Genomic DNA, 22,476 nt, shown 5'->3' on the forward strand with positions numbered 1-22,476 from the left:
ACACTATGTTATCAGGCAAGGAATCTAGTCGGTAAACCCTAAGGAACCTAGTTGGTAAACCCTAAGGTTATCGCAGTCGGTTAATGAAGACAAAATGTCTACCGAGTAAAGTTTAGTATTCACTGAGTTGTAACTGAGCTATAACAGAATGCATTAAATGTTTACATGTGATATTTAATGAAAGAAGCTGATGAGCTGGAGTGGATCAATGATTGGCAAGCCGTGGAAGAAGTTTGTTAACAAATATAAGGCAATGTAAAGTCGGCAAGAAGATCTACAGCTCAGATTGAACCGCATTACCCTAACACAAGTTCCAAGATGATTGTGCAAGTTCTGAGGCAGGGTAAAACATTTTTCAGATCGTAAGATATAATGAACCTGGACAAGATTGAAGATCTGATGGCTATGATTGATCATGAGAAATGTGATCAAGGAGATTAAGCGGTTAGATGATTGTTTATAAATAGGAAACTGTTGATAAACAATGTATGCGAGCAAGTGCAAGCACAGGGATGCTACATAGTGATCACCGAGCACAAAAGCTTGAAGACCTGCTAGAATAATAGAGTATTGATGCCCAACAGATAGACAAGATTAGTTCTATGTCTAGATTGTGTTGAACAAATAAGAATCTGCTTTAGCATTTTAGATGTAAAGTTGCAGATAGATTGTATTACTGTTAGCTTGTGGAAGTAACAGGAAATCTCTTAACCGAGTGGACTTAATAGTCTTATAAGTAAATCCTCTAACAAGGTGACATTCTAAATGAGTGTTTGAAATCTTTTGACAAGGTCACTTCTAACAAAGTGAAGATCCTAACAGATCTGAAGGAAATCCCTTAACCGGGTCACATCTAGCAATGTGTTTTGTAATCTTTAACAGGATTGGCTTTTAACCGAGCATACTCTAGAAGAGTATATTTCTTAGTGGGTCCAAAATCCCATAGTGGTTTTTCCCTATTTGGGTTTCCACGTTAAATCTGGTGTTATGAGGTTTATATTGTTCATATGCTTTTGAGTTTGCATGTTTGACAGTTTTTATTCTATGACTGATATATGTTACCAAGGTTGAATCTGATGTTTTTATGGATGAATAAGTTTGTATGATTCACCCCCACCTCTCATCTTGTTGGCTATTGTATATGTACTTATATTAAGTATCAGAACTATCAATTGGTATCAGAGCCTTGGACTCTGAAAGGAAAGTTTAAAGGCACTTGAGTTAAAGATCCAAAGATGTATAAGAGGGATGCACCTAACCTAAATAAGTCAAGTTTCTCTACATGGCAGAAAAGGATGAAGCTACATCTATCAGGAGTTGGAGAATATGCTATATACTATCTGGAGAATGATTTTGTTACACCGAGCACCTATCCATTGACTATGGAAGAGATAAAGGAAAAGCAAGAACACATTCAAGCAATGATTGAAATAACATCTGCATTGACTGATTCTGAGTTTAATGATCTAGAAGGCTGCAATGATGCAAAGGCTATGTGGACTAAGCTCATATCTGTATATGGAGGAGATGAACATGTTCAAAGAGCAAAAGTTGATAGTCTAAGAGGACAACTTGAATCTATGAGGATGAATGAAGGTGAGAACATAACCCAGTACAGTACAAGACTAAAGGAGATTGTAAATCAAATCAGAGGAGCAGGAGGAATTGTTGAAGAAAAGGATGTGACAAGTAAGTTGTTAAGAACCCTTCTACCTGCTTATGCAATCCGAGTCTCTGCAATCAATGAATTGAGGTTTATACCAAATATGCCAGTTTCCTTGGATGCTACTATTGGTAAGCTACATGCATTTGAGTTAAGTAATTTTGATAACAGTGGGTCATCGGTAAATAAAGTTGAATCTGCATTTAGTTCTTTTCATCTGAGTGAATCTAATGATTACAATGAAAGAAAGTATAAGTACTCTGGAGGAGATCATAGTGGAGCAAGTGAAAGATTTCAGAAGAACATGGAGGAGGTACACAAACTGTATGAAGAAATCAGAAAGCAAGAAGAGTTTGAAGCACTATTGGCCAAAAGGTTACCAAGAGGCAAAGGTAAGTATAAGGGAAAACTACCCTTGAAATGTTTCAATTGTGATAAGATTGGACATATGGCTTCTAACTGTCCTGACAAAGATTTCACCAAAAAGAGAGATTACCGAGATGACAGATAGAAAGATAATCATTACAGAGGTCACCAAGACTTCAGAAGAAGAGATAGAAAGACCTGCTTAATTGCTGATGAGGAATCTGAAGATGATAAATCAGATGAGACTGATACAGAGGAAGTTGTTTATGTGGCTATCAAGGATGGATCAGATGAAGAAAGGTATGAAGAAAAAGCCCTAATATCTCACATAAACACTAATGATTCTTGGATTATAGATAGTGGATGCTCACATCATATGACAGGAGATAAACACAAGTTTGTTATGTTAGAAGATTATGATGGAGGCTATGTTAGATTTGGTAATGATGCACCATGTCTGGTAAGAGGTAAAAGATCCATAACACTTCTTGACAAAGTAAGATGCAATGATGTTTATTGGGTTGAAGGTTTGAAATATAATTTGTTGAGTGTAGCACAACTAAACAACACAGGTTACCGAATAGAATTTCAGAAAGGAATTGTCAAAGTTCATGACAAGAATGGAAAGTTAGTTGCTACTAGGACACAAACAAAAGGTAATACATTTCACCTTGACTCAACTCACAACAAGTGTTTGCATGCAAAGATTGATAACACCTGGTTATGGCATAAAAGGTTTTGTCATGTTAATTTTGATAATCTGATCAAGATAAGTAAGAAGCACAGAGTAAGAGGTCTACCAAGTCTTGAAAAACCTGAGAATGATATATGCTGAGGATGCCAAATGGGCAAGATGACAAGATCCAACTTTACAAGTAAGTCCTACACTTTTAAGGGAATTTTAGATCTTGTGCACACTGATCTTTGTGGTCCTATGAAAGTTCAAAGTTATTATGGTGATAAGTATTTCATATTATTTGTGGATGATTATTCAAGGATGATGTCAGTAATGTTTTTAAAAGCAAAATCAAAAGCTTTTCAAATGTTTAAAAGGTACAAGGCTAGAGTTGAAAATGAAACAGGAAGACAACTGAAATGTCTTAGATCAGATAGAGGAGGAGAGTTCACATCTGATGAGTTCAACCTATTTTGCAATGATCATGGTATTAAAAGACAAGTCTCTGCACCGAGGACTCCACAATAGAATGGAATAGCTGAAAGAAGAAACAGATCTTTTATGGGTTGTGCTAGAACACTGATGATTGAGAAGAAGGTTCCACAAACATTTTGGAGAGAAGCAATAAGCACAGCTGTTTACACCTTGAACCGAGTTCAATTGAAGAAAGGTACTTTGAAGACACCTTATGAAATCTGGTATGGCAAGAAACCTAATGTAAGTTATTTTAAGATCTTTGGAAGCAAATGCTATGTTCATAAAGATGATAGAAATGGCAAGTTTGATCAGAAAAGTGAAGAAGGAACATTTCTAGGATATTCCTCTAGAAGCAAAGCATTTAAATGTCTGATCAAATCATCTAACAAAATAGTAGAAAGTGCAAATGTGAAAATTGATGAATTTGCAGAAAGAACTGATGATAGGAATTCCAAAGAACCAGAAGACTATGATGAATTTGTCTATGTGCAACCGAAAAGTCCTACCGAGATAACTGTTGAAGGAAATGAGGAAGATATCCAGTTACCAAGTGATGAAGAGAATCATACAGAGCCTACCGAGCCTGTATTAGCCAAATATGTCAAAAGACATCATGCACCAAGTCAGATTATAGGAGATAAGGATGATCCAGTGATGACAAGGAACAAACTGAGACATAACACATGTTTGATATCTGAATTTGAACCAAGAATAGTGAAAGAGGCATTCAACAGTGAAGATTGGATAAATGCTATGACTGAAGAGATTGATCAAATCAAGGAAAATGACACATGGACACTAGTCCCAAGACCTAAGGACAAAAATGCAATCGGTACAAAGTGGATCTTCTGAAACAAGCTAAATGAGAAAGGAGAGGTCATTCAGAACAAAGCAAGATTAGTTTGCAAAGGTTATGCCCAAGAAGAAGGAATTGGTTATGGTGAGACTTTTGCACCTGTTGCCAGACTTGAAGGAGTTAGAACATTGTTGGCATATGCTGCTTTCAAAAACTTCAAGGTATATCAAATGGATGTCAAATCTACATTTCTGAATGGAATATTAGAAGAAGAAGTTTTCATTGAACAACCTGAAGGATTTGTTGAAGACAATAATAAAGATCAGGTATGTAAATTGAACAAAGCTTTATATGGTCTGAAACAAGCACCTAGAGCATGGTATGAAAGACTGCACTCTTATTTGATTAAGATTGGTTTTATAAGGACAAGTGAGAACAACAACATGTACATGAAGAATGATGAAAATGGAATACTAATCTCAGCCATATTTGTTGATGATATTATATTTTGTGTAAATGACTCTTTATGCAAAAACTTTGGTAATGAAATGAGCAAAGAATTTGAGATGTCATTAATCGGTGAGATAAAGTATTTTATAGGTTTACAGATACTGCAAATGAAAAATGAAATTTTCATTACTCAATCCAAATACATAAAGGAAATATTGAAGAAATTTGGAATGGAGGATTCAAAGCCAGTAAGTACTCCTATGACTACAAACTGCAAACTATCAAAGAATGATGAATCTGCATCTGTTGATGAGACACTCTACCGATCCATGATTGGAAAACTTCAATATGTTGTTCACAACAGGCCTGATATAGCACATGCAGTAGGTATTGTTGCAAGATTCTCTGCCAATCCTAAGGAAATACACATGACAGCAATCAAAAGAATTTTCAGATACTTGAAAGGCATTGAAGATTATGGCTTAGTATATCAGAAAGGAAATGATTTTGATTTGAAAGTCTATACTGATGCTGATTGGGCAGGCAACATTGATGATAGAAAAAGCACAAGTGGAGGAGCTTTCTTCTTAGGAGAAAGACTAGTGAGTTGGCTTAGCAAGAAACAAGGATGTGTTTCTCAGTCAACAGCCGAAGTTGAATATGTTGCTGCAGCACTGAATTGTACCAACATTGCATGGATCAAACAATTGTTGGAAGGTATAAATGAGAAAGTTACCGAGCTAGTAACTATATTCTGTGACAATACTAGTGCCATTAATATTTCAAAGAACCCTGTTATGCACTCTAAGACAAAGCACATATCTATCAAATATCATTATCTTAGAGAAGAAGCTCATGAAAAGAAAGTGGTGTTGGAATATGTTAACACAAAGGAACAAATAGTTGATATCTTCACCAAGCCACTACCAAAGGACACTTTTGAATATCTCAAAAGTAAGTTAGGGGTCCTACCCCTATCTCTTACTCACTGACCGAGTTTTGATGAAAGCATCACTTCGATGAATCTATTGAATATCCTTTAGGGAGATGATGCTAGAGTGATACACTTTAAGAATGTTTTTCTGAAAGTGTACTAGAACAATATTGAGATAATACAGACAATGATACAGGGGACAGGAATTGTAAACAAATGCTCTGACCGAGACTCAGTTGATACACAATAGCAGGGAATAACTTCTTACAAAAACAACTTATGTTTTAGTTCTTTTCTTTTTGGCATTGTTGTCAAAGGGGGAGAAGACTACCCAAGGGGGAGAAGACCTAACCAAGGGGGAGAAGACTAAAGGAGGAGAAGACCTAAGATGATTGAGAGAAAACCAGAAGAGAAGTCTGATGTATGGGGGAGAGCATTTCAGCATTTCAGAATCACAACAATCCGAATTCTTAACGGTCAAATCAATTGGTTTTGCCATCAATGCCAAAGGGGGAGATTGTTGGCAATATAACAAGGATATTGAGAAGGTTGTTGATGAGTATGGACATAACTGATTAAAGATGTTTTACTGTCTTGATATTATTATTTTGTCATTGATGTCAAGAAATTGATTTTCTAATTCAGTATGATGTTGCCATATCTTAAGAAATATGATATGAAGATTATAAAGAAGTCGGTAAAGACACAGGAAATAATATGATGAATAAAGGGATAAGTTATTCAATGGGCAACTCTACCAAGTCAGACAATGATGAGATCTTGATGTTTTATATTGTTTTAACATCATACATATGTTGTAAAATGTAAAGGTTAATACTACACTATGTTATCAGGCAAGGAATCTAGTCGGTAAACCCTAAGGTTATCGCAGTCGGTTAATGAAGACAAAATGTCTACTGAGTAAAGTTTAGTATTCGTCGAGTTGTAACCGAGCTATAACAAAATGCATTAAATGTTTACATGTGATATTTAATGAAAGAAGCTGATGAGCTGGAGCGGATCAATGATTGGCAAGCCATGGAAGAAGTTTGTTAACAAATCTAAGGCAATGGAAAGTCGGAAAGAAGATCTACAACTCAGATTGAACCACATTACCCTAACACAAGTTCCAAGATGATTGTGCAAGTTCCGAGGCAAGGTAAAACATTTTTCAGATTGTAAGATACAATGAACCTGGACAAGATTGAAGATCTGATGGCTATGATTGATCATGGGAAATGTGATCAAGGAGATTAAGCGGTTAGATGATTGTTTATAAATAGGAAACTATTGATAAACAATGTATGTGGGCAAGTGTAAGCACAAGGATGCTACATAGTGATCACCAAGCACAGAAGCTTGAAGACCTGTTAGAATAATAGAGTATTGATGCCCGACAGATAGACAAGATTAGTTCTATATCTAGATTGTGTTGAACAAATAAGAATCTGCTTTAGCATTTTAGATGTAAAGTTGCAGATAGATTGTATTATTGTTAGCTTGTGGAAGTAACAGGAAATCTCTTAACCGAGTGGACTTAACAGTCTTATAAGTAAATCCTCTAACAAGGTGACATTCTAAATGAGTGTTTGAAATCTTTTGACAAGGTCACTTCTAACAAAGTGAAGATCCTAACAGATCTGAAGGAAATCCCTTAACCGGGTCACATCTAGCAATGTGTTTTGTAATCTTTAACAGGATTGGCTTTTAACCGAGCATACTCTAGAAGAGTATATTTCTTAGTGGGTCCGAAATCCCACAGTGGTTTTTCCCTATTTGGGTTTCCACGTTAAATCTAGTGTTATGAGGTTTATATTGTTCATATGCTTTTGAGTTTGCATGTTTGACAATTTTTATTCTATGACTGATATATGTTATCGAGGTTGAATCTGATGTTTTTATGGATGAATAAGTTTGTATGATTCACCCCCCCCTCTCATCTTGTTGGCTATTGGATCTGTACTTATATTAAGTATCAAAACTATCACTTTTTACTTTACAACGAGTATTTGCATTGGCTCATACTCCTATTAAAATGGGGTCTAAATGTAGAATTTTATATTGTAATTGGTCCAATTTACACCTCATGTTTGTGCTCATATTTTGGCATGTCTCATCTCCATCCTCTCTCTAGGTCCCTTTTGGCTCCTTTTCCAATCCATGATGTCATGAACACCATTGAGTGGGCCCCATCTTGGAGATCCCTTATTTACATATTGGTAGGTCCCACTTGCTGGAGGGCTAGGGCCTGTAGTGCCTTGATTTGGACTAGGGTACCCCAAAATACCCTAGTCCCCCTTAAACATGCCCTAATTTTAAATGGAGTAGGTTCTCTATCTCCTCGATGGAATTTGGTCCCCATGGCTATACTTGACTATTGGAGGCTGGCCTAATCGATAATTTACCTAGGGAACCCTATATAAAGGCATCCTATCAATTCATTTTAGATCTAAGTCTCCATCCACTATCTATTAATAATATTTGTGCATTTGTGAAGTATTCATCATTAATCATTTTTAGAGATTGAAGGCTGCATTTCATCATTCAAGAATTATGGAGCAAAGTTACATCAATCTTCATGCAAGTGTGTGTGTGTGTGATTATTTTTTTCATGTTTGTGTTTTTCATGCCATTACATTCAACATTTGTGAAGAGCATTGTATCATCATTAATAATTATAGATCTCTCCTTAACATTTATTTCAACATTTTCTTTGTTTCATTCAAGGTTAATTCCAAAAATAAGGTTTGACCTAAGGCAAACCCCCATCCACAATCCTATTTCCTTTCTCTCTATGTGTAGGAACAAGCTCAAAAGCTGTACTCAAGAATTTCAGTAGAGTCGACAATGACGAATAGGTTCAAATTTTGATGGAGGAGAATTTGGAAGGACTAGGATGAATTTGTGCTACCTGGTCTTGAAAAATTAAGCCAAACTTCTAGGAACAGGTTCTAAATAGATTATTTTGCCCATATTTTAGTTTGTGGATCCATTGGATATATGTATAAATCTATTTTCAATAGTTGACTTCAATTATCCCTGTCCCCTAATTTCACAATTATCATCCAATTTTTAACTAAGAAAAAAGGAGACCCACACACACAAAAATTGGTAAATCTGATTACTATTCTTTCAAGCCCCTTTTCTAATCAAATTATGGCTAGATCTATTGGATTTACCCCCCTTTCAGTGTATGGTTAATTTGTGTAGTTAGTGGTTTTATTTGTTGAAACCCTAATTCCTTATTTACAACCATTACAACCAATAGTGACCCTTCCACAAGGAAGAGCATAAGTAGGTCCTCTATCATCTGACTCAACATCTTTATCTACAACATCTCCATTTTCTAAAACCCTAACACCTCTTCTACCGCTCTCACCCTCTAGATTTTCCTTTGTTGTTTTGGTATTAAGAACATCTATTTCTTTGTTATTGGCATTGGTATGATAATATTCTTGCTCCCATTCTTGTCAAAGATGTTGCATTATCCTCTCTCCATCAACACTTTATAATCTCTTTGGACCAATTATCCAACACTCGTGAGGTTGTGCTTAATCCTTGGATAAAATAGATATTCTCTATCTCTTTATTCTTAGCTTTCTTGATGCATAACATAGCAGACCCTTTGCCTACAAGTAGAATACTTTCATTGTTCTCCATTTTTTTAATCTTAGATTTAATTTTTCATCAATAAAAGGAAATAAACTTTCATTACCACTCATGTGGTTGTTGCAACCACTATACAAATACCATGCTTCAGTACTACCTTACTCACCAATATTGCACATGAAGAAGGAATTTGATTGATGATGTTCACCTACCTTTTCATTAGCATATTTATAATTTTATTTGAATGATCATGATACTTTTTCCAACATTCACTTGTATGATGACCATATTTGTGACAATAATGATATTCTACATTTCTCTTATCAACCTTTAATTTGAGCAATGTAGAATATCATTATTGTCACAAATATATTCATTATGCAAGTGAATGTTAGAATATTCACTTGTATAATTACCATATTTGTGAAAATAATGATATTCTACATTGCTCTTATCATACCTTTAATTTGAGCTATTTTTATACTTTTTGGCTTCAAAGATGGATTGAGAGATATTTGATCCCTCTTGATATGTGTTTGTCAAGAGCTATCTACTTTAGAATTGACTCTTTTGGAGTTGCTTCTAACTCTAGATATTGATCTCTATCTAGAGCTATTTCTATTTCTCTCCATGCCTCTTATGTCAGCCTAAGCTTTGAAAGATCACTCATGGGAAGAAGGTGTTGACTTATTTAGGTTCTTTTTATGGGTTTGAAGTGAGCCCATCAACTCATCAATCATCAATTTTGAGAGAGCTTTGGGCTCATCAAAATGAATCACTATTGCATCACACTTAAAGGGTAGAATTATGAAGATTTTCTCCACAATCCTCTACTCTTCCATGGTCTAACAAATTGTACTTAGTTGGTTTATCAAATAAGAGAGTCTTGTGTGGAAGTATGAAATGGACTCACTATCCTTCATTTGGAGAGTTTCAAAATCTCTCTGAAAAATTTAGAGCTTCATTAATATGACTTTATCAATCTCTTTTTAGTTGGTTTAGAGGATTTCCAAAGCCTTCTTTAAATAGTTAGTCACTTCTATTGTACAAAATATTTTCTCTATCAATGATACCTTTATTAAACTCATTCATTTTGTATATTTTCTCCTTGTCTCCTTTAGTTGGGTCTTTTTGTTGTTTGTGAGGGCTGCATATACTATTGGGTTAGTCACATTTGTGAATCCGCTAGCCACTAGTTCCAACATATAAAATTAGTCTTCATCTTCTTTTCCCAAACACCACAATTTTGTCTATTGAATGATGGCGGTTGCTACTATCTTTCATTGACTTCTTGATCCATGTTTGTAACTAAATAAGACTTCAATATATATAAAAAAGCCCAAATCACTTTAAGATCTAGGGTCCTCTAGAACCTATGGATCTAATACTAATTTGATGAAAATAAAATCCAAGATATGAGTAGAGAGGGCCAAAAATAGGTGATAAAACTCACACAAACAAATTCTCTCTTGCTAACTTTTGCAAGAAAATTATTTTTTTCTGTCTCATCTTTTGTCTATCAAAATTCCCTCTTAGTTTCAAAATACCTAACTTAATTTACTTCTCTACCAAAATTATTAAATAATAATACAATTCTAGGGGGAATTAGGGATAAAGATCTCATGAAGATTTCCAATGGGTTGTCTTTGATATGTGGTTGACTAATGAGCTTAGGAGTAGTAAATTATAATAGATGTTGAATTCTCCAGTTTCCAAACCTATTACTTAGCATGACACCTGTGATGTGGACATTATAAACTTCCTTGGTTGCAACATTGATGTCATCGATCTCCATGCATGTAAAAACAGTAACACATTTTGTCAAGTGTCTAATGTTGAATTCAAGTCATTGATGCCCTTATTGAAGGGTGTTTAAATTTGAGAAAGTGTCTGATCAAAACCAACCCTTCATCGACTAGCTTACAAGAAAATCATCGGTTCTTTCCATGCCAAGTTTGAAGGTACACAAAGTTAATTGTCTTCATGGAATCTTCAAATTTTACATTATAGATTCTACAAGTATATCATCTAGTAGTTGGCTTAAGACTTCTTTGCAAGAGATTGAAGAAAACATTTCTCGTTTTCTTTGAAACCATATTTTTTTTGCATTCCTCTTTTTAGTTTGCAATTTTCTCATGTAAGAACAAATAAACTTGATTGGTTCCAATTCTAGCTTCTCACTTAGGAATGACTCTAATTAAAAATGTATTGGGATCATCCCATAAGATTTGTTCAAGACATTGTATGTAACATATATACGTTTTGTTGACAACCCAACATATGTCCATACTACAAGTTTTAGATTTAACCCAATCAAATCTCTAAGAAATTTAAATCTTGATAAATGACATAATCATAAAACATACCATTATCTTGAATAACAAAACTCAACCAATTAAACTATAACCTTTAATACAAGATTAAGTTGTTACTATCATAAGACTGTTTCTTTTGGTTCCTATAACCGTATATTTCTAACCTTCCTCTTCTTATGTAAGAACAAATGAATTTGATTTGCTCCCATAACCGTATATCTCTAGAACCTTTCTCTTCTTATTTGGCAATTGTCTCAGGTAAGAACAAATGAACTTGATTTGCTCTAATTCTAGCTTCTCACTTGGGATGGATTCTAATAATGTATTGGGATCCATTGTGTTGCCTACCCAGATCCAGTGGGCAGTTGAGAATCGTACTATCTTTAGACTCACAAACTTTTCTAGCGCCTCAAAATTACCTGCCTTGGATACATTGCACCATTCTAAACCATTTGCTCTCTTCAACCACGGCCAATCCTTGGAAACTATACTCCCCGTTAATTGCGAGAATAACCCATCAACAGTTCCCGTTCGCTACGTTTTAAATTCATGGCTTGAATGTCTTCAAAATTCTTCTTTCGTGGAAGTGACTATTTATTTTTATCAAAGGAAAAATGTAACTCTTTCGTTTAACATTGCTGGAGAGAAGCAATGGGTAATTCTAGAATTGTAGCAATTGCGATTCTACAGTTAATAATTTTACTGTTTGGGTTTGGTTCTGCCGACCCACTGCAAAATGGTTTAGTTTTCGGGTGCAGTAATGTGAAAAGCATCAATACTACAAACTTTGAACAAAACTTTGAGCTGGTAATGAGATCCTTACTTGAAGGGGCGGCTACATCTGGTTTTGCAACAGCAGAGCAATCGATTGGAACAGATCCTGTCTATGGTCTTGCCCAGTGCAGACAGGATAAGAACTCTTCTGAATGCCTTAAATGTATTAGGGCAGCGGAGAAGAAAATTCGTACATGTTCTAATGTTTCTGGTGGCAGAATAATGTATGATGACTGTTTTCTACGCTACGAGAGTGACAATTTTTTTACTCAAAATACTTCTCCTGGAAGCGCTGAGTTGTGTGTGGACTATGAAATTATAGACACTGGGAAAGATCCGCATATAATTCAAGGTTTGATGAGCGATCTATGCAAAGTGGCTCCTAGGGTGCATGATTATTATGCTGCATATTTCAGAAAAGGTTCTAATAAAACCATCTATGGGCTTGCTTATTGCATGAAATCACTTAGCTCGGAAGGATGTAGAGATTGCCTCAATTTAGCAGAGATAAATATAAGGAATTGTCTGAATCATTCAAATGGACGGGCTATTGAAGCCGGCTGTTATTTGCGTTATGATTTCTACCCTTTCTTCACTATCAAATCTATTACTGATCTTAGGCGATATATACGAACAGGTTAGAGAAATTTTTAAGCTCCTTTGAAAGATCTGGTGTTACCATAGATACAGATAACTAGTAGTTAAAATGAACATTTCAAGTTTGATTTTGGGCATTGATCTTTTGGAACTAACCATCATTTTCGATCTAGATGAAGATAGATGATTTGGAAGTTTATTGATACAGATTTTAGTTGAGCAATTAATCTATAAAATTAGTAGTTTTTTTTAAAGAATTTATGTTTATCTAAATTTAAACAAGTTCACGCAGGAGATTTTTGCAATGCTTACTTGTTCATCGTTGATTTTGTGTCTTTATGGTGTTGGGTTGAGAGTTTTTCAAAGCAGGTGCTTCAGTCTATAGTATGTTTCATAATGTGATACATGGTTCAACATCAAATATGAAAGAACAATTTTGCTTAAATGTTTTTTTTTTAAAGTTTGGATTTGTTTAGATGATTTATCTGAAATCACAATAATAGATGGTCTTTCAAGAAGTCAGAGTCATTTAAAGTGATATTCAGACTAGAAAAATTTTTAAACTATCATTTTAAAATCTGGTGTTACCATAGATACAGATAACTAATAGTGAAATATTTCCAAATTTGATGTAGAGAATTGATTTTTTTGGATTAACCATCACTTTCAATTTAGGTGAAGATTAAGATTTGGAAGTTCATTGTCATTTTTAGGTTTTAGTATAATCATAAATCAAAATCATAGAGTTTTTTTCCTTCCCAGATTTTATGATTATCCAAAATTTCACAAGTTCATGCAAAAGATTTTTTCAATGCTTGTATGTTAGTTGTTGTGATTTTGTGTCTTTTTGGTATTGGGATGTGAGTTTTATTTGTAATATAGTTAGGTCTGTAGACTCATATACAGACCACCTGACATCGTGGACTATAAAAGAATCTTTTTTTCTTTTGTTTTTATGGAAAGAAGCTCTTTAAATTTAGAGTATGTTTCATAATACAAAATTTAATGCATGAATAATTTTGATATAAATAACATATTCTAAGTTTTGACTTATTTAAATAGTTCATTTTAAATCACAGTAATATGTAGCTTTAAGAAACTAGTGTAATTTCAGATAAACTGCCTAAAGAAATCAAATCTTAAAATATAATATTTAAACTTGCCGGGCAATGAACCCATTTCATTTGTAACACTTTTGAAGACTTTTTTCTCTCCTGTGGAAGAACTTAGTTGATTTAAAACTACTCAGTGTAGAGTTCAAAGTAAATGTCCACTGTTCAAAAGGTTCCTTACCGAGCTTGATTAGTCGTGGCACAGGGAAGTATTTAAATTCCAAGGCCCTAAAACTAATAACAATGAACAGTAGCTACATTTGACTTGAATGTTTGGAGATCGTCCTGTGTTCAACAAATTCTATTTTCAGCACATCTTAACTTGTTTTATTGCTTTTTAAAAATCTTTATGCAGAGGAATCCGGTAGTGCCATTGCGTGGATACTGATATGGATCTTCGGAGGCACATTTCTGGTTGGTGTTATCATTACGCCATATATCCTTGGTCCTCTTATTGTGGGATTTTTTAAGCGCTGTCGAAACGGAAAAGGTACAAATCATAAATTCTTGTCAACTAGTTGTGGTTGTTTTAAACACCACTCATTTCAACACTTAAAATCAGATGATATTTTAAGAAGTAATTTAATTATCTTAATTACTTAAATGATTCATAACATATCATATTATTAAACTATCTAGAAACTTGGTAAATTGTTCTTTGATTTCTAGAGAAGCATGAGACTTTACTTACCTTTATAAAAATAATTGTACTACATTTTTTGGTAAGGTTTTGGGGAATTTCTTTTTATTTCATTTATATTCAAGGTTGATCTTAGTTTAACGGTAAAGTTCATATTGTAGGTATCTAGATGATGTTGAGTTCATACCAAAAAAAGAAAAAAAAAGGTTGACCAAAACAGACTTGACATATTCAAAAGTTAGCTATTGCATAAAAATAATATTTTCTCAAATGGTATAGGTTTTTATGACTCTTATTTTTGGATCAATCACCATTTGCTTGCTTTGGATTCTATGTCCAATATTGAAGTGTTTCCAAATAATATCTTATATTCTATTTCCATAGTGTTTGGTCATCCCTTAGTCGGAAGATTTGTAAGTATCTAGCTGAGCCCATATGGAAAAATGGATGTCTAAGTTAGGGGAGCTTAAAAATTTCTTTATATAAACTTCTAATATGTGGAAGAGACTATTATGTTGTCATATTTGTATGAAAAAAATGAATGATACTTAGTTTTCCAAATAAAACTCTAGTTCATGGGATGAAGTTCTATATTTTTAAAACTTATTGACAACTAAACTTGACTTGCATGTAGATGTGCCTAACGAAGTTCCAATCTCCCTCTCTACAACTTTGGAATAAACCCTTTCTTAAAATTTTATTGAAATAGGATAAGAAAAATCTGGATTAGATTCCCAAAAAAAATTTATTGTTGCTTGTGCCCACATTTGAGTTCATATTAGCTTTAAAATCACTCCCTAAAAACATTAGGATTGAAGTTATGGACTAGATGCACATCCATTTGCTTGAATCTGAGAACCCCTCTTTCAAATGCTTTTCCTATCACAAATATGGCTATTACTTTACATTTTGATCAAGATTATTGAAATAAGAGGGACCTACCTAAAAATAATAGACTCTACAAATCCCAAAATAATAAAAGAAATATAAGATCATTAAGAATAAATCTCATGCTAGCGGCTCTTTGTAGGTTGTGAGGGGTGGTTGTAGGTTGCATGAAAGTGTGTTCATGTCTATGCAAGTTTGACGAGTGTTGGGATCACTTGTTTTGCCTATTTTTTATAATTTTCTACGTGGGGGCTTGTCTTGCGTGTAGCATGGGTGTGGGGGACTTTTTTCCCTCTAGCTAATGGAAATGACTTCTTTAGCGGGTTTAGATAGCTTTCAAGGTATTTTGTTCAGGGATGTCATTAAGGGAATGGAGTAGATTTCTTCTGTGGATAAAATTTGGTATTTTTTTTTTGCATAAAGTTGTGCATGGTGCATATCCCTCTTGATCTAGTGGGCCTTGACTTTAGAATGTTAATGGTTGTTTAAAGTGCTATCAAGCTAGACCAATTTTGGTTATTCAACCAAATTTAGTTGTGGAGGATGTTACATATTTGAAAAATCATGTGCTGATTTGTAAATTTATGGAGATTCAAGTCTCTCTCCTATCGTTGGAATATTGGGCTTAGAAGATGTTGAGTCCAGAGGGGGATATGGAATTTTTGCCAACAACCAATAATTTTTTCATGATATTGTTCTCTTGCATGTTGGATTAGAGCAAAGCCTTCAAAGTAGGGATCTATTTTTATAATCAGGTTGGATAATTCATCAAACAATGGCATATAGGGTCTAATCGTTTAACAGAAATCCCTACAAGGATTATTGTCTAAGTCCATCTCCTTTTGGTTTATGTTGGAATTTTGGAGGAGTCATATTTTGCATATGAGAGACCTTTTGCGCAGCAATCTGATGCAACCATCTCAACAAAAAATGGATATGAAAGTAATTAATTTTTCTAGTGTCTATATTGAAATGGATTTAAATGATCCTTTTCCATACTCTGTACAAATTCTATTGGGCTCTTCCATTTAGATTCAATAGTCGGAATATGATGTTCTTTCATTTAAATGCTGATTATGTCAAGAGTATGGGCATTTGTAGAGGAAACATGTAGAACTGAACTCTGTTGGATCTTTAGCCAACATGAGCCCTTGTCAAGCTCTGAAAGATGATAAAGGAAAATCCCCTTTGGTTTGGGGGGGGGGGGTTTGATAAGGATGGTTTTGTTCTGGTGAAGTCTCGCGATAAGGGAAGAGGCAAAAAACATACTTTAAAGGATAAACAAGATGATGGGATTTTCAGTTGTTTTGAAGCCATGTAAGACTTTGAGAAGATTAATAGGATGAATGTTGGGATGTCATTTTTTTAAGTCCTCTTGGATGATTTCTTGGAACCCTAGGGTTTCCTCTATCCAAGGCGATTCACAAAATTCTCTGCTTATTACTTAGATGGATATTGATAAGGTTCAAGAGGATATTTGTATTCCAAAGACAATAGCAAACACTAAAGTGGGGGCTGAATCTGTCTTGGACTTCCTTAATCCTTTGGTGATATGGAAGAGAAGGTTCCCATAAAAAGTGGTAGGGCTCCTCCTATTTTGGGTCTTTAGTAGAAGAATTTCAAAAAGGGAGGCCCAAAGAAGGCCGCTATAGTGAGATGCAAGAAAGATCAAAATAAAATAAAAGTGATGGGAGAGAATTGTTGGTGTAACTATGAAATGTTCTATTACATTGTAGTTAGCGGTTATGACAGGTTTGGATATCATACAGTTATACAAACTTTTTATCTTCCTATAAAAGATTTGTTTGTAGATATATTTAATATAAAAGGAAAAATACAAAATAAAAAATTCTTCTAAATAATAGAATATTTTTATAGTCTTTTAGGAGATTGGCTTTTTATATTGATCATATTTTTTTTTTCTTTTGTGAAATTATAAATTATCATAGAAAATGTATTATTATTGTTGAATATTAGTGAAATGGTTCTTTGATCATAGTAGCACTTTTGATGTTAATAGCATTTAGAAGGTTAGAGATTGGCCATCCCTATTTTCTACTCAATCTTTTAATAGATTCTTTAAATTGTCTGCAATGATTTAAATTGATTTAACTGATTTTACTTTCTTAATTTAATAATTATTTACTTTTATTTTTACTCTTTTGGGTTTACTAACAATATAGAAACTATTTCTATATGAAAATAATTTTGTAATTTCTTAAGATTACTTAATTAATATATTTATCTTTTTCCTAAATAATTCAAAATAAAGAATGACAAAAAAAGGCTCCAAAAACATGTATATATATATATATATATATATATATATATATATATATATATATATATATATATATATATATATATATATATATATATATATATATATATATATATATATATATATATATATATATTTATTTATTTATTTATTTAAATGATAGGCTAGAAAGGATGACAAAGAGGTCATCCAAAATTTTTCATGACTACCCAACCTAGCACATAACTATTTCTAGAATATAATCAAAATGGGCTATTGACTAGTAGATGGTTAAATAATTCCCTTAATTATTCCGTAGATAACACAGTAGGAATAATTTATCAAATACCAAAATCCTTTTATATGTTTCTAACCAAAAGAAGACACAAATTCAGGAAGTAATAATTGTGCCAATATAGATTACAATTGAATCTCCTTTTGGATTGATAACATCCAACAAATTGTATCTTAGTTTTAAAATATAGTTAGTAGTCTTTGAGACAAAAATATTTAAGAATGTCTTGACTCTCTTTGATGAAAAAAATTATGATATGATAATTGTTCTTCAAGGAGTCTAATATTTTCTTTCTTATAATATATTGATGCCTTTGACTTCCTTTTAAATATTTAGTGATGTTAACAATACTTGGTGTAATGTAATCACTAAATTCTGGTTCTCAAAGTTTTGAGAGGAAAGTAAGGCTTTGAATTAAATAAGAAAATCTTGATATCCTTGTGTTGATAATTTTTCTTGAAGCCTTTTTATATTTTCCAAAATGATTTTCATTTGTGATATCTTATCCATACTAGCCTCACCAAAAAGATTAGAGCCATCTATAAATTGTTGTTTAGGAATTACTTGAGGTAAGTGTATATGAACATTGGGCTCATGGGTTGAACCAATCAACTCCAACAACTTCTACACAATTGGCTACCTTAATTCATTTTCCATAGGCCATTGCAAAATATAACTCGAATAGATATTATAAGTTCTTCTCTAAGACAATGAAGTGAAAAGGATAGATGGGATCCTATTGTCTTATCCTATTAGATGTAGAAAAAGTATAATTTCCATTAAGTACTATTGAATATCTATGACTATGTATAAATTCAAAATCTAGTCAATATATGCTGAAAAAGTCAATAACTTTCATAATTTTCATCAAAAACATCTCGTCCACTCTATGTAAGAATTACTAATATCACTCATAATTTTTATTTCCTAACATAAAAATAGCATAAAATTTCATGACTAATGATGATACCATCATATATAGACCTACGGAACACAAGACCACTATATCTTCCCTTGCCATATTTTTACATGCTAGAACATAGGGCCCTTTTCTTTGTGGTATGCATTTTGATCCATCCCATTCATAAGAATTTCATTTTTGATGTACTCCACTCTAGATTTAATTAATTAATTTATTTTCTTATAAATGGTGTTTGTTCCATTGTTTGACACTAATTTTAATATAGACAGCATTAATTAAAAATTAGCTATAGTTATTGCTTAGTTGAACACAAGAAAACCAAAGCTGAATTGTAATATATGCTTGCAACAGTGCACAGTGAGGGCCCAACGGATTTTGATTTCAGCATTCTCCAACAAGCCACTAACAATTTTCACCCAGCGAATAAACTGGGAGAAGGAGCTTTCGGTCAAGTATATAAGGCGGGTATATTAGTAATGGCCCTTTCTTTTGTGACTGGCAGATTTACAAATAGAAGAGTCTGTTCACATTTAGCGCTTTGTTTGGTTGCAGGGCACGTTGAAATCTGGAAAAGTAGTGGCAGTGAAGAAGCTATCATTAACCCATTCTCAGCTTACCCAAGCATTAAAGCAATTCGCAGTTGAAGTGAAGCTCATTGCAAATGTTCATCACCGAAATCTTTTGCGTCTACTGGGATGTTCTACTCAAGGCCCAGAAAGACTTCTGGTTTACGAGTATATGCAAAACAGAAGCCTAGACAAGAAATTATTTGGTTAGTCATTCAACCATTACGTACACAAAGCTTTTAGCACCAAACTTCTAACATGAATCTCTTACCAAAATCTCATGGTTGTAGGAAAAAGAGAAAATCCTCTTAGTTGGCAAACAAGATATAACATCATGTTGGGAACTGCTCGTGGTATAGCATATCTTCACGAGGAGTTCGATGTGTGCATCATCCACCGGGATATCAAATCCAGCAATATATTGCTTGATGATGACCTTCAGCCCAAGGTTGCAGATTTCGGATTGGCCAGACTTCTCCCCGATGACAGGACCCACCTTACCACAAGATGCGCAGGGACATTGTAAGAAATCTAATCCTCACATATTCCCACTTAACCTAATTAGGGTTAGAGCTTTGTATTTAAAACACATAATCGTTTCTGATCTGGACAGAGGATACACAGCTCCAGAATATGCAATCCATGGGCAACTGACTGAGAAGGCTGACACCTATAGTTATGGTGTGGTGGTTCTTGAGCTCATTACCGGGAGAAAAAGCATTGACTTAAGCAAGCCACCTCACAAGCAATATCTTCTAGACTGGGTATATGATTTAGAGCCTTAAGACTTCCTTTTTTTATGACAAGCACTCGTTTCATAAGATGTATTTTTCACTTGTTTTTCAGATTTGGAAGCTGTACGAAGCAAACAGGATTTTGGAGGCAGTGGATGAGTGCATAGCAAAAGAAGAGTATAGCGAGGAGGAGGTGTTGAGAGCTTTAAACCTTGCGCTTTTATGCACACAAGCTTCTGTTGCAGATAGACCTTCAATGTCTGAAGTAGTGGCAATGCTGGTAAGGAGAAGAGAGTTAACTAATTTGGATGTGCCTCTTCGCCCTGCTTTCATAGACCTAGGTTTCAAACTACATTCGGATTCCTCCCTCCATGATAATACTTTCACTGCAAAGTCCGTTGACGCTCGTTAACATTGCCTACTACTCTTCTATAAACAATTAAGGCAATGTAGTTGGCGATGAGTTCTTTGGAGTTATATAAGCGAAGTTCTAATCATGAAACTATTTTAGTATTGATTGATGTCTTTTGTTCTTTTCTCCTTGTTTCCATCTAGAATTCAAATTAGAATTCTTAATTAACACATAGTTATTATGTTTTATTTAAAGAATTTGAAATAATTGCTAATGGTTAATGTTATCAGATTTTTAGAGTTCATGAGTCTCGTATTTTTGCTGTTTCTAGATGTGATTGTGTATGAGCTTTAAGCATCTACATTTTGGATCACACTCCATGATCCATCATCAGGATGTTTGTTTGTGCATATTCTTAGCTTTTGTAAATTTGATTTTGTTACTTCTTTGGTATTCATAGTTTCTTGCTATTGGTTTTTATAGGATTCTTATTGTTTTCAAATTAAAAATATGTGTATATTAATAACCTTTTTGACTTTTTTTCTTTTCACATTAAGGTATTTTGTCTTTGTTTTCACATTGTTGTACGTTGTTCCACAAACAACAACCCTTCTCTCTTTCCACCCACCTTTCCATTACTTTTTAGTTAGTTTTCATGTGCAACTAGTTACCATGTTTACATCTCGATTTAGCTCACTAACATCCAAATGATGGATCATGGAGTGTGATCCAAAACATCCCGTTTAAAACTCATACACAATCAAATCTAGAAACAACAAAGGTGCCAATTGTCATTGAGTTTTCAATCTTTTGATAAAATTGAATTATTCTAAATGAATTGACAAAAAATTAAATAGTCTACAACTCATGCACCCATATAACTATAAATTGAAAGAAAAAAAAAATCTTCTACATAAAGTTATTATTTTTTTGGGTGATGTGATGCCCTCTAGAGGTGATAATGTATTATCCATCATTAATGGGATTTTCTATTATGTTCCACGTTAAATGGTATTTGATATTATGTTTTACAATAATATTTAATTGCGGGATTATTAAGGCTTTTGTTCATTAAGATAATAAATGATTGTTGAATTATTGTGGAGACAAAATGGTGTTTTATTTTAATAATTTGAAAGATAGATTAGAGAAGTTGTTACTTAGTTATTAATTATTTTGGATGATAACTTTGATATAGTAGGATATTCTAAGGAAAATAAACATTCTTCACTATGTCTATAACATATATAAAGAAGTATAATCAATTTAAATTAATAAAATACATGGAATTCTTTTGACAATTTTTTTAATAATATTTATAATAATTTGATGCAAAGATTAAATAGAAATAAAATTACTTAAGTTTGTGATTAAATAATGTTATTTGTAATGGCATTGAAATTTAAATGATTTGGGACTAGAAAATAAAATTGATAGTTTATGAATTATCTTAGGTGGTCATAATATTGCATTTTCTTTATGCTAGTTTGAGTCTAAGTTTTCTAGGGTTGAGCTCATTATTGCATAAATTTATTGCATTTGTATACTTGATTTGATATTCTATGCACCTTTTCTTTGTACCTTACTTGATTCACCTCTATATTTTCTACATTTTGTAATATCTAAAATTATGTAGCATTTAATAGTACCTTGATAAGGCTCTTGTTATGTCTCCAAGTTACACATTCTCCAAGGTCAAACTAGGGAAATGTATATAAAATAAATAAAAAATTCAAATATGTATATGCTTCTAGAATAGTTGTGCCAATCTAGATAGTTTTAGTTTCACTAATTGAAGTGTTGCAATGCGAATGATGACTTAGAATTATTATAAATATAAAATATTTGGAGATGATTAAACTAGATGCATTGGAATCCTTTACATGCAAATATAGAACAACAATCATGCATTTGTTTTTAGTTAACCCTTGGAAGAAAAATAATTGGCAAGAGTGATATAGAATTTAAATTTGAAAAGATAAAAGTCATGATCATCAGGTAGGTGTTGGATTATTGCATTTAGTTTATATATATAAGTCTTTTTTATAGT

At 33.3% G+C, this 22,476-nt stretch overlaps 1 protein-coding gene across 1 annotated transcript; it reads left to right on the plus strand.

The window, feature by feature from the left end:
- Positions 1-11,937: 11,937 nt before the first annotated feature.
- On the plus strand, positions 11,938-20,486 carry LOC131036235 (cysteine-rich receptor-like protein kinase 2). Its single transcript, XM_059222198.1, has 7 exons — positions 11,938-12,697; positions 14,125-14,259; positions 19,126-19,235; positions 19,327-19,546; positions 19,631-19,862; positions 19,954-20,104; positions 20,187-20,486. Exons 1-7 carry the CDS (start codon positions 11,938-11,940, stop codon positions 20,484-20,486), a joined length of 1,908 nt encoding a protein of 635 aa, XP_059078181.1.
- The last annotated feature ends 1,990 nt before the right edge of the window (positions 20,487-22,476 follow it).

This window comes from Cryptomeria japonica, chromosome 6 (assembly GCF_030272615.1).
Source record: "Cryptomeria japonica chromosome 6, Sugi_1.0, whole genome shotgun sequence".
In the NCBI taxonomy this organism is placed as follows: domain Eukaryota; kingdom Viridiplantae; phylum Streptophyta; class Pinopsida; order Cupressales; family Cupressaceae; genus Cryptomeria; species Cryptomeria japonica.

Excerpts from the sequence above, each read along its gene's own strand:
- LOC131036235 (XM_059222198.1), top strand. The coding sequence starts at position 11,938 with ATGGGTAATTCTAGAATTGTAGCAATTGCGATTCTACAGTTAATAATT. Across the intron at positions 14,260-19,125 it reads GCGCTGTCGAAACGGAAAAG|TGCACAGTGAGGGCCCAACG; the intron begins GTACAAATCATA and ends TGCTTGCAACAG. Across the intron at positions 19,863-19,953 it reads ACAAGATGCGCAGGGACATT|AGGATACACAGCTCCAGAAT; the intron begins GTAAGAAATCTA and ends TGATCTGGACAG.